Genomic DNA, 13073 nt, shown 5'->3' with positions numbered 1-13073 from the left:
CTGCCTACTTGTGATTTCTCTCTCTGTCAAATAAATAAATAAAATCTTTAAAAAAAAAAAAAAAGGTTTTAAAAACATTTTCAAAAGTCCTAGGGTGATTAAAAGTTTTCATTGTTATTGCCACTCCTTATTTTGAAGAGAGTCATGGTAACTGTCACTAGACAAAAAGAAAGCTTTTGAAATTACCCGTGAGGTGTTCAGTAGTGTCCTTCTTGACACAATAGGCGTCCAAGTCAGGAATAGAAAGAATCTACAGAATGGGATGTTTTCTCTCCCCATCTTCCCACAGCTTCTCTTTGAGTTTAAATTCTCTTACTGCTTCTTTCCTAGATTCCTTTCCAAATATGTTCATGCAGATGAAGAAGAGCTTTCTGGGATATTTCAGTTGCCAGGTAAAAACTACTCCCAAGCGCTGGTCTTCTGCATGCGTTTGGCTTATGGGATGCCAGCATTTTGCATGTGGTTCTTTGAAATCTTGTCTCATGCTATGGTCTTCCTAAAATGTTCAAGCTCTTATTTGGAATTCTGAAAGAGTAAAAAGGAACCCAATTCTGTGACTGAACTTTGTGTTAGTACTTTGCTCCTAACAATTTCTCAGAGTGACCAGGTGATAATCTTTCTAGATTTCTATTTTTTTTATTATTTTTTTTTTTTACACTTTCACTGTTCTATCTGTTACAATGCCTGGCTTCTGTAATGCTTATTTACCTCTGCTTAGTTCTGAGCCTCCCCAGTAGGCTCTCAGGCACTCAGGCCTTGGGATCTACATGTGGTTCTGTCATTCGGAAATTGTGTCCTTTGAATGTCTTTCACCTCTTGGGTTTGATTTGAAAGGGAAAAGCTCAGAATAAGAAAATCGGGTTTAGAAAGACTGGGCATGAATAGGAAAATATTTTTGATGTTTATCTGAATGTTTTGGAACTTGGGGTGAATATGGGTCTTCAGAAGTACTGAAAAGGGTCTCTGACCCCAGGATGTCCAACCAGGTCAGGAAACTGAGACCTCTTTGGTGATGTCTTGAAAAGAGCTGATTTCAAAAATGGATTTCAGTCAGTCACACCAGAAGCTGCCAGTCCTTCCATCCCAAGGTCTGTCAAATCTGCGCATGTGGCAGTAGAGGAAAATGGGCCCAGAAGCCCAGATCTGGCCACAGTGCAACTTTTAATAGATCAGCCATTTTCCATTGTTATTTTGTGTGCTTCAGAGTGATTGTTGTTATTTTAAATTATCCCTAAACTATAGGTCCTGTGCATAACAGGATCACTCTAGGGACACTGAGACCCAGAAGAAAAGAACGAGTCGGTGAAAACACCTGTTTAAGACCAGGAAAGCACGAGTTTGGCGAGCCTCTAAACCAGCGTGGGGGCTCTGCTTGCCCCAAATGCAAATGTGGAGGACTCCGAGCTTAGCAACAATAGCATTTCTCGAGACATCAACTGTTAGATACATACCAGATATCTGATGGGTGTGATATTCTTTCTTTATTCCTTGACTCTCTCATGTTTTGAAATGTTTATGTATGTATACGTACATATAGATACCCATGTACATGGATGTGTTTGCATGTGTAAATATGAATATAATAACATAAATATAAACTTTTTAAAAAGATTTTATTTATTTATTTGAAAGAGAGAGTATGAGAGGGAGCAAAGGGAGAAGCAGACTCCCTGCGGAGCTGGGAGCCCGATGTGGGACTCAATCCTGGGACTCCAGGATCATGACTTGAGCTGAAGGCAGTTGCTTAACTCACTGAGCCACCCAGGTGCCCAAGTATTTTTAATATACATATTCAAGCTTCTAACTTTGGGTGGCAGGTTTGGCACCCATGCTTTTATAAAGCCAGTAGCACCTTTTCATAGGTCATGTGATTGTCTCAGGCCAAAAATCTTTGGAGTGCTTTTTGGATGAAAAATAAGGTAAACCTTGAGTGCCCAAGACTCTTTCTGGACCATTCATAGCTCATTCCAAAATATAATCTTTAGCATGAGCTCACCACAGGACCAGAAATTTGAAAGTTTTTCTTGATCTCAACTTATAAGAAAAGATGATCACCTTTGAGGTATGTCTTTTTGAATTTCACATAATCTTGCAAATGGTTCAAAAATAATCAGATTTCGATAAGGGATTTGCACCTATAAAACAGTGCTGTGAAACTATGGCCCAGGGGCGAGAACTAGCCCAATATCTATTTTTGCCCAAAAAGTTTTATTGGAACACAGCCTCATCTATTTGTTTATGTGTTATTTATGGTTGCTTTGACGCTGCAGTGACAGCGTTGAATAGTTGTGACAGAGACCATATGGCTGACAAAGCCCAGAGTGTTAACTGTCTGGTCCCAAACAATAAAAACAAATATGAACAACCCAATAGGAAATAAACAGGCAAAGGAAATCAGTAGGCAACACAAATGCACATAAGAGCACCCTGAAATGTCCAGTAAATAGAGAAAAGATGCAGCTGTAATCAGGGAAATTCAAATTTAAACTACATTGAGATGGCATTTCATATGCATTGGATTTATAAATATTTAAGTCTTATAATATTGGGTGCTGGTAGAATATAGAGAAATGGGAATTTTTATTCTCTGCTGCGAGAAGCACAAGTAAGTGCTTATTTATTTATATGACAGAGAAAGGCACAGCAAGAGAGGGAACACAAGCAGGGGGAGTGGGAGAAGGAGAGAAGCAGGCTTTCCACTGAGCAGGGAGCCTGATGTAGGGCTTGATCCCAGGGCCCTGGGATCATGACCTGAGCTGAAGGCAGATGCTTAATGACTGAGCCAGCCAAGCACCCCAGTTCAATCACTTTTGAAAGGAATTTTATAACATTCAATAACAGTGAGTGCACGTAATCCACTCCTAGACACACACACACACACACACACACACACACACACACATACATAATACGCGTATATAAAAAAGACACATGTTAGAGAAACTTTTGAGTGCACAAATAAGGGGACTTGTACAAAAATATTCATGGTACCATTGTTAGAAAAAATAGAAATAAGTTTAATATTAACAATAAAATGGATAAACACTGGGTACATGTTTAAATAGAATACTATTTAATAATAAAGATGAATTTAAAAGGATCACATATTCCATGAACACATATTTCATAAAGCTCACAGTTGAGTGAAAAAAGCAAGATGCACAGGAATACAGAATTATATTATTTGTATTTGCAACACAAGACAGTATATTACTCAGGGATACATACATATAAAAAGCATAAAAATAGGGGTGCCTGGGTGGCTCAGTGGGTTAAGTCTCTGCCTTCACTCAGGTCACGATCCCAGAGTGCTGGGATCGGGCCCCGCATCAGGCTCTCTGCTCAGCAGGGAGCCTGCTTCCTCCTCTCTCTCTGCGTTCATCTCTGACTACTTGTGATTTCTGTTTGTCAAATAAATAAGTAAAATCTTAAAAAAAAAAAAAGCATGAAAATATGCATGGAAATTAATTACAAAATTTAGGAAAAGGCTGACTTCCCAAGTCAAAAAGACTGGAGAGAGGTACAAAGTGTGCTTCAAATACAGATGTAACATTGTTTTTTTCTTTCCTTTTTTTTTAAGACAGAGAGAGAGCACAGGCGGGGGGAGCAGCAGGCAGAGGGACAGAGAGAAGCAGACTCCCCACTGAGCAGGGAACCCTATGTTGGGCTGGATCCTAGGACCCTGAGATCATGACCTGAGCCAAAGGCAGATACCTAACTGACTGAGCCACCCAGGTGTTCCAACATTTTGTTTCTTAAGCTGATTGTTGTGAACTCAGATTTTTGTTCTTTCTAGAAGTTGGAAGTAATTCATAACAAATGAAATTCTGTATGCTCGATGACTTTCAATCATTATAGCACTATGGAAGAGCCCCCAGGACCTCCCAGTTTTTATTTCCCTGATGGAGCACCTTGGCCTAGCAGGTGGAGCCTCTGCATACACTTACGCAGTCTCTATATTTACAAGAGCACCTGGGTGAAGAGGTGAATGGGACCAAAGTCTAGCTTGTCCACTAGTCAATAAGCCTTGTTGTGCCCTTTGCCCAAAAGCCCCAAGGTGAGCATCACCCAAAATGAGTGCCTTCTCCATTGCCCAAAAGTGCCCTATAGAGTGTGCAGAAGCCTTGTGGCCAGGGTCCATTTCCTCTTCTTTAGCCTGTAGATGCTGCACATTCACTCATCCATAGCTACTAAAAATGAGAAAGACAAGCTGGTCTGGAAACAGTCTCTGTTGAGTTTTAGCTTGCCAACACATTTTGGTTCATCCTGATATCTTTCTAGGTCCTTATGGTTTATTTAACAACTGATCATTTTTCTCTAGTTATCTGGGATAGAATCTAAAAAATTATTTGTTTTGCTGTCTTAGGACATATTACCCAAGAAGTGAAGACTAACTGGCCAATTTATCTTTAATGTAAAGCACAAATACTATAGGAACTACAAGAGATATTAACACTTTTATAGATATTACATCTTTTCTTCCTTACTCAAGTCCATTGCTCTTGAAATTTTGTCTTCTTGGACAAACTGCAAATTTGAAATCTCTTTTCTCACCTTCTTTACCTGATAGACAATAGGAATTTATTCTTCAATAAAATCTACATGTCTCCTTTCTCCAAAATCTGAATCTCCCCTTTCCCTGAAGTTGCCAGCCCTTTACTCCTTGGAAGCAAAGGAAAAATGTGGTTATGGACTCCCTATAACACTTTCATGTGATGGGCATCAAAACCCTGATTCCTGGGCTCCACACAAGTCTGTTAAATCACTTTGCATTTTTAATCAAGCTTTGCATGCGATTCTTACGCTTCTTGAAGTTTAAAACCCACTACCTTAGAAGAAAGGAAATGAATTATTTTAGTTAAAAAAAATCAACCAGTATAATCTATAATTCTTGTTTTAAAACTGCATAAGAAAGTGATATCTTGGCAGGAGAAATTCTGTCATCTTTCGTGTTGTTATCAAAAGAGTGGTCTTAAGAGAACCAATTAAAGAAACCCAATTTACAATTTTTCCTCACTTCACTTTCTCATGAGAGTTGCCAGAAAATAATGGAAATGATTTAGACAATGGGCACTAATTTAGGGAAGGCTCCAAGGGCATGAGACAAGGAGTCAGGAGACCAGGAGTTGCTCTGTGATGATCTTGGGCAGCACACAATACTGGAGGGTTTTGAATTTCTCATCTATAAAACCAGAGGGTTGTCCATATAGCTCTGAGTTCTCTTTCAGACCCACAATTAGAGGAAATATGTCATTCTTAAAAACTGGAAGTCAAGGCATGTTTGTATATATTGACTCTCTCAAGACTCTACTTTCAGGGATCATTTGTGTAGTGTGTATTTATTGACTCTCTAGCATATAAATCAGTTTATGGTATATTAGTCATATGCCCAGCTAGGCATTATTTTTAAAGATAAATTCTCAAATGCAAAGATGATGGCAGTGTCTCATTTTAAACTTCTTAGGTCTGTATCAATTCATTTCCATTTTCCTTAAGTGACATGAGTGGTAAACTTTATGATAGTGACATTTTTAACCTCATCTGCCTTCAAGTATTCATGAAAACTGTCCCTAATATAGATGGCAACCAAAGGCATAGTGGAAAGAAAGAAAAGAGGTGCCCATAAAGCAGTATTTGTTGCAAATAATGATTCTGTGGGGTCTATTAAGCCCCAGAAGTCCACAAGAGGAAGGAATGCTGATAAATTACCTGACACCAAAGTTGCTGGATGACTTCTCAGTGGTAGTTACCTAGCACTCAAATGTTCTCTTGTCTGGAGAAATTTTCCAGTGTTCAGAAACATCACCTCTTTTGCCCCTTACAAAATTCCTGTGTTTTAGGATTTTAAAGAACGTGAGAAAGCCGTCTGAACTGAGATCCCCAAAACTTGGTATCATCAGTGGTTCATTGCTAAGACTTAGCTAACCAGTGCCTATCAAAATAGGTGTAAAGATCTCAGGTGAAGTGAGAGGGTAGTGAGGGTACGCGCCTTTAATTCCGTATATAGCTAAAACCTAAAAAATTATGTCAGAAGACTTCCTCTTTCTCCTCAAAAACCTTTTTTCCATTTGCACAGCTCCCAAAGACCTCACCCTTTGGAAGAGCGGAGAGTCATTTGAAACTAAACTGAAGGCTGGAGGCAAGTTCTACTTTTCAGGTCATCCAATTTAGGAGATCCAGTTTCTGCGGAGGGAAGAAGACGGCTGGGGGAGGGGAAAAACAGACTCTACGTCTTCAGATCCTTCCACCTTCCATCCACAGTCTGCCACGCAAATCGAGCCAAGTCGGGGGATTTTGCCGTGAACCACCACCAGCACCAGCACCAGCACTACCTTGTCACTCACGCCCGATAAACACGCCCCTCTGGTCCTACTCTTGGCCAGTGGCGGCTCCCCTCCTTGCATAGTAATGAGCTCGAGACCTCTGCGGGCCAATGGCGCTCCGGGAGAAGGGTTAGTTTTGCATGTACCTAAGTGATTTGCATAACCCAGCGGCTGGGGGCTTGGGAACCCGAGCGTGCAACCCTAGAAGGGAAAAGGACGGGAGGAGATTGAGCCGCGGCTGCGAGAGAGCGAGCAGGAGCCTGGGTGTTTGTACGAGAGCCGGGCGGGGGTTGGGGCGAGGGGCCGGCATGGCTGAAGGCTGCGCTCCGCAACCTTGAAGAGCGGCTGCGGCGCGAGGCCGGGGACGGGGAGGCGGGTGCGATGGCAGAGCGCGGCCCCGGCAGCTGCGCACGGCCGGGCCGGCTGGCCTGAGCCGCCGGAGGAGCGGGGCTGCCTCTGCGCTTCCATGGAGCAGCGGGAAGGGCGAAACTCCGGAGCGCCGCGTCCCTGCACTGCCGCCGCGGACTGTTGAAGGGGCCGAGCCCGCGCGACCGCCGAGAGAGGAGAGCCCCCGCCCCAGTCCGCAGGCCTGCCTCCCCGGGGCGGCGGGGGGCGTCGGAGGGCAGCGGAGGCGCGCCGAGTGAGCGGCGCCGCGGGAGAGGCCGGCGCGGGAGGCGGCCGCAGCAATGCCGGGCCCGCTGGGGCTACTCTGCTTCCTCGCTCTGGGGCTGCGCGGCTCGGCCGAGCCCAGCGGCGCGGCGCCGCCTCTCTGCGCGGCGCCCTGCAGCTGCGACGGCGACCGTCGGGTGGACTGCTCCGGGAAGGGGCTGACGGCCGTGCCCGAGGGGCTCAGCGCCTTCACCCAAGCGCTGTGAGTGCCGGGGTGAGGGCCCTGGGGGCGGGGCTGGGGGGACAGGGGGTTGCCGGGGGGGAGCAGAGTCGGTGGCCCGTCCCACCCCACCCACCCGTGTTCCGAGGAGCGGGGCGCGGGTCACCTGTGTGTGGAGGTGCTCAGCACCCACTACCGCGCGGCGGGCTTTCCAGACTTCGCCAGTCCGGGTCCGAGCCGCGAGCAGCTTTTTAACCCCAGACTTTTGGGGCACAGTCACCCCCCCCCACACACCCCCAGAAAGAGTATCTGGGGCCAAGCAGGAGGAAGGAATCTGGAAACGTCTGTCCCTGGCAGCCTTTTCAGGAGACCTTCCCTTCTCACGCGGGCCCCCGCTCAGCTGGCCAGAGCTTCGTAGTCGGTAGGCTGAGGGCGCCTAGAACTTGGCCTGGGTCTGCAGACCGAGGCACGTTTCGTGGGGAAACACCTGGAGCTTTTTGGGTTCCAGCATGTGGGGAGAAGAAACACCTGTGCCTCAGGGTGAATCCCCTTCCATTTCGGCCTCATCCAGGTAGAGCGACCTGGCATCTCGGTCCAGTTCCACCGTGAACTGCCCGACAAACGCCCAGGGTTCTGGAGCGCGCGGGGACCGGGGTGGGGGCGGGGGGAGCCGGGCAGAAATAAGACGGAAGGAGGGGGGAAATTGCAGGTTTCTTTTGGTGAAAATACTCTTCTTCCCCAAGTAGGCCTTTTAAAGAAAGAATGCTGACCTGAGGTACAGGATGTTGGAAGAAAATCAAAGCTCCAGACCATATTCTCTGCCCAACCTTCTAGAATGGATGGCAGCAGTTTTCTGCTGTACATTCATCTCCAGAACTTTTCTTTGGAGCTGCCTGGGGCTGGGGAAGTCACTCAGAGCGTTCTGACTTCTTAAAATCTCGCTCCTCAAGGGAGACCTGAGGCTTTAGACATTCCCTTCAAAAAAGAAGAGCAAACTGAAATAGGTGTCGTCCGTGGTATTGGCAAATACGACCAATAAAAAAATAGGGTAACTGAATGCAGGGCTTGGTGTATGCACTTGTGTGTTGTGTGGTTTGCGGAGTGATTATGTCAAGAGCCCCGAAAGAACTGTTTGAGGAAGGGATTCTGAGAGGTCTGTGGTGAGGGGAATTTTCTTTTGCCGTATAGCCAAGGAAGGGGACCTCTTAGAAAGAAATAATTTTAAAGGAGTAATTGACCCCGTGAAGAATTCCTTTCTGTGCAGGCCAGAGCGTTGCCGTGTTTCCAGGTGGGTGGTGGGAGGCGTTCGGCTTGCTCTCTGCCAGTGGGGTTTTACTGAGTATTGCAGCCTGTTGACTTGGAATCTGCCTCATTCTCTGGCCTCCAGCTCCCCATCTTTATTTCTCACGTGCTAGTAACATATTTGAAGTCATTTTCCTCCAGTATGGTGAAATTTAACTTTCTTACCGAAGGAAGTTCATTTTGCAGTGAAGAGCAGTTTGCAAAAAGTTATATCAAGTGGGCAGGTTCTAGTGGAAGGGAGGGGAAGAAGACTGTGTAGAGGAGATGGGCTTCTTTTTTTCCTTGTTCTCTTGACACTTAGAGAATTCATGCAGGAGAGGTGCCTTTATTTGACCTCTCAAGGCTCTCTAATCCTAGAAAAGTATCTTTTTGCTGTTTTGACCAGTAGTAAAGAGCTTGTTTAGTAGATTCTACCAGTTTTTTTTTTTTTTTAAGATTTTATTTATTTATTTGACAGGCAGAGATCACTGGTAGGCAGAGAGGCAAGCAAAGAGAGGAGGAAGCAGGCTCCCCGCCTAGCAGAGAGCCCGATGCAGGGCTCGATCCCAGGACCCTAGGATCATGACCTGAGCCGAAGGCAGAGACTTTAACCCACTGAGCCACCCAGGCTCCCCTAGATTCTACCAGTTTTGATGAGCAGTCTTGTCCTGTAAGGAAAGGGGCTGTTTTGCATTAGTACCTAAAACCACAAAGAAATAGCACAATTTTATGTGAGCACGTTCCTGTCTGCAGATTATCTTCCTTTAGAACTCACTGGAGGTAGTCAAATGCCATATTTTCAACTTAGAGCCCTATAGAACTCCCTGTTTGAGGCTTGGGAACCAAAAGTCATTGGTGACTGTCCAGATTAGGTTGCCTAAGCTAGCACCATCCTGGCACTTTCTGAGCTGCTGTGGTGAGCAAATGTGCTACATTTTCCTCTTCCACTTGTGACCTATAGCTAGAGTGATTGGACCTCCTGACAACTAACTCCTTATTTCACCCCTGTCTCTTCATTTCATCCTCAAAAGTATATGTGACTGCCCCACTTAAAGGGCATTTCAAGGGCAGTGTGTTTGCATTTTGAGAGACCAGCTGGTTCAGTGAATCTCAAAAGCCATATTGAGGATGGGCAGGTGCTGTGGGTTTGCACAATCCCATTGATCATCTAGGAACTCTTTCCAGGTACTTCTGATTTGCTGTCCCATTATAGCTTTAGTGAGCCACGGTTACATAGCAAGGGATTAGATCCATGGTCCCAAACTTTTGCTCACCGTTTCCTAATTTCTGGAGCATTGCACAGAATATTACAAACACAGATGCAAGTTAAAAAGATGAGGCCAATCAGTCAAAGTTCTTTTATTTTCTTCTCATGGCTCAGTGGTATATATGGTATCTTTACCTCCACCAGGGGTGTGTGCACTCCACTTTGGAGACCCTGGGACCCACAAAGAGCAGAGATTTTATTTTACTCAGCTTGGAGTACACAGAGCCTGGTACACAGGAGGCACTTAAAAATGTTGCAGTGAAGAGAGAATAACTTAAGGCCGATCCTGAAGGCAGACTCGGGGCTTGGAATTCAGACATCATTCCCACACAGGATTGCCAATTTCAGCATTCTCAGCATTTAGTCTTTTGTCCAGATTTGAGAAAGCCCCAGAGAGAGGATACTGCTGCTTCTCCGTTAGGCTCGTTTAAACTTGTTCCATCCAACAGTGTCTATTTCCTGCTGAAAGCTGCTTTATCCGAGTCTGGGGGCAGAGTCAGATGTAATCCTCAGTATTGTTGATGGGATTCCTGTGTTCACACTGTTTGCTGCACCTGTACTGGTGATTTATATTTTGCAAGAGCTGTTCTCAGTCTTGTGTCACACAATACACTGGCTTGTCACAATTCACCCTGAGGCGTTTTAAAGGAAGTCATCTTACTGGTATTAAAATTCAAAGTTTATTTTATCAAAGAGATTCAAGGTTATTCCTATAGTAATGGTAACAGGTCACTCTTTAATCACCTATACTCCCAGAGGCTTGAGAGAAAGAGATGAAGTCCCAGTGGTGTTGGGGAGAAGTTTGTGCACATGTGTCTCCTGTGGAACTGCGTCATCGTCTGGGTGCCGTGGGCTCAGAGCACAGATCTCCACGTCCTAGATTATGTCTGGTCACCAGTGTTAAGATGACACAGCCTGTTTTTGTGGCTTCGTGGAGACACTGGTGGGTCTGAGCCCTTGATCGTAGTCCTTACCTTGACACTAAGTAATTTTGTGGCCTCGGGCAAATCGTTCTCCTTTTTTTGAGGTGTGTGTGGGGGAACAGTTTTCTCATCTGAAAAATGCAGTAATTGGATTCACTAGATTATTTCTAAGGCCGCCTGTAGCTTCCAGAAGTTATATGATTTTATAATTCGTACATAATCTTAGGATGGCAAGGTGACGATAATGTTATGATCGTTTCGTAAAAGATCCTAGGAGCTGCAGGATTTTGTTCTGGGTGAAGTTGCACAAACCTCTTCATTACCACTCACTTGGAGGAGGAGTTCTTTGTGTTTAGAAGTGTGTGTTAGGAAATTTGCCATGGAGACTTGTTGCAGAATGCATGACTAGCTAAGGCGCTTTGCTAGGGTAGAATAGCCTTGCTTGTTTCCTGTGGGTATGGCTTAACACTTGGAAAATAAAATCGTTCTGTTTCAGTAATTTGGATACTGTACAAAAAGTTACTCAATGTCCTCACTTCCATATAATTAGTCATAATCTCGCCAGCCTTCACGGTGTGTGTATCCTGTACATCGGGCAGGTTATTGAGCTTTCTATATAGAATTGATGGTTACCTGAGAGGCTTTGCAGTGTTTTTAAAATAATGTTATTTTTTTCTTCATTTGGAAGCCTGACCTTAGATTCTTCCTTAAGATGTATTATTTCACTACACCAAACAGCTTTCTTCTTTTAATAGTATCATCTGAAAATATTTTCTTCTACTTTCTGTGATGTTTCCTATATTCTCTGGTGGCTAGTCATCGTATACCTTTGTTGATGGTAGAGTTTGGTATTTCTTGATTTCTGCCTTTGGATCTGTAAGTTTCAATGTTTAGTTTGTGTAGTGTGTCTTCCTAGAAATGCACTGATATCACATACTAGTGAACTTTGTGTTAAACAAAGCCAATATGTGAATATCTTTAAGTTTAGAATCTTCATTTTACAAACCAGCTGAATTGCTGGGTTCTCTTTAAATATAAGAGAAGGAAGAGCATTTTGTTGGGAATATGGAGAGCTGGTTTCCAGACCTGTCAATAAATTGCACAAGTGACCTTGAGTGGGTGACATGCTTAACCCCTCAGGGCCTTGGTTTCACCACCTGTAAAACAAGGAAATAAACAACTCTTATTGCCAAGAGTTTTCTTTCTCTTGAATTTATTTACTTATTTTTTTTTAAAGACATTTCTTGCATCCTCTCCCTTGGGTAAGGGAAGTATAGTTCATGGAACCTCTTGCCCACCCAGGAAACTTCTTCAGTTGTCCAGCTCTGCTGGAATGTTTCCATTGAATGGGGAGCTCACTCCCTCACAAGGCAACAATGTGCTGGTCTGAACAATACCCAGGACTTGAACCCGTAATTCTCTTATCCAAGGCTCCTTAAGGTTTTGCAGTTACCACTAATGTTTTATGATTTCTGTCGAACTGAATGCTTGTGACAGTTATGGTATCACAAGCATTTAATGTCCAGGCACTTGGCTCTTAACATTAGAATCGTAAGGTAACATTTGACAACTTAATCTCTTAGGGAAGATCAAAGTTTTTTACTGGTAGGTGGATCCAGGCAAGTTTAGGCATTTTCTTGGCCTCTTTCAGTCTCTCTCTCAAATTCTTATTTTAGTCATCTTTATAATAGTGAAAGTACTGAGAGCCTGCACGTTTGGATTTTGGTTTCTGGTCTTCCTGTTTGTGCCTATCCCTTCATTCCCACTTTTTCTTACCAATAAGTGATGGATATTGGACTAGATGATGGCAAATGTCTCTCGCTGCTTTGAATTTCTCTGAACCTGTGTTAACTGTTAAGCAAGTAAAGTTCTGAGAATCCTTTAGTGATTTATTGAAATTTTTTCCAAGAATGTCTATCACTATTTCTCTATAAAAAAGATAAATTTCCATAAAAGTACAGTATTTGTTGGTACACTTGGGTTAAAAGTTAAACCCTGCCAGATGTGCCTTTTACCTTGAAAAATGTAACTAATGTAACTCACAGTGTTCTTGATAAGAGAGCTTTGCTCTTTTAATTTTTTAAGCTAGATCTCAAGGATTTGGCTTTAGAAGGGTGTTAGCCAGCTTGCCTTTAACTGTCTCAGGCAGCCTTCGAGTGTTTGGCAATGCCAACAGCTTTTCTTATATAATAAAAGAATACGGATAACTTTTTCCTTTTTTCCCCAACTTTGTTAAGTGAACTATAGCTTCTTTTGCAGAGCTTCATTAGGATGATAAAATGCTCTGTTTTTAAGTTCTGCCAGGGAAAGAAAATTTTGCTAGGGCTAAAGTTTAGCAAATCAGTACTCTTACACAAATGGCTAATTTGTCTGCCTTTCTAGGCATTTCTTTTGTGTTTAAGTCCTTGATGGTCCAGCTGTAGGCCAGGTAGCACTTCTATGGTCTGAAA

At 43.8% G+C, this 13073-nt stretch overlaps 1 protein-coding gene across 1 annotated transcript in view; it reads left to right on the top strand.

Annotated features, from left to right (window-relative positions):
• Positions 1-7009: 7009 nt before the first annotated feature.
• Positions 7010-13073, top strand: part of LGR4 (leucine rich repeat containing G protein-coupled receptor 4) — a gene marked incomplete at its 5' end in the record, with an annotated part of 102942 nt that continues 96878 nt past the window's right edge. The window contains one exon of the mRNA XM_082684224.1: positions 7010-7194. Coding sequence (XP_082540350.1) covers positions 7010-7194 — 185 coding nt within the window. The remainder of the gene's footprint in view (positions 7195-13073) is intronic.

The sequence above is a fragment of the Mustela nivalis genome, assembly GCF_964662115.1.
Source record: "Mustela nivalis genome assembly, chromosome: 9".
Taxonomy (NCBI): domain Eukaryota; kingdom Metazoa; phylum Chordata; class Mammalia; order Carnivora; family Mustelidae; genus Mustela; species Mustela nivalis.
Note: the sequence above shows the minus strand (reverse complement) of the source record. Positions and strands in the feature narration are given on the sequence as shown.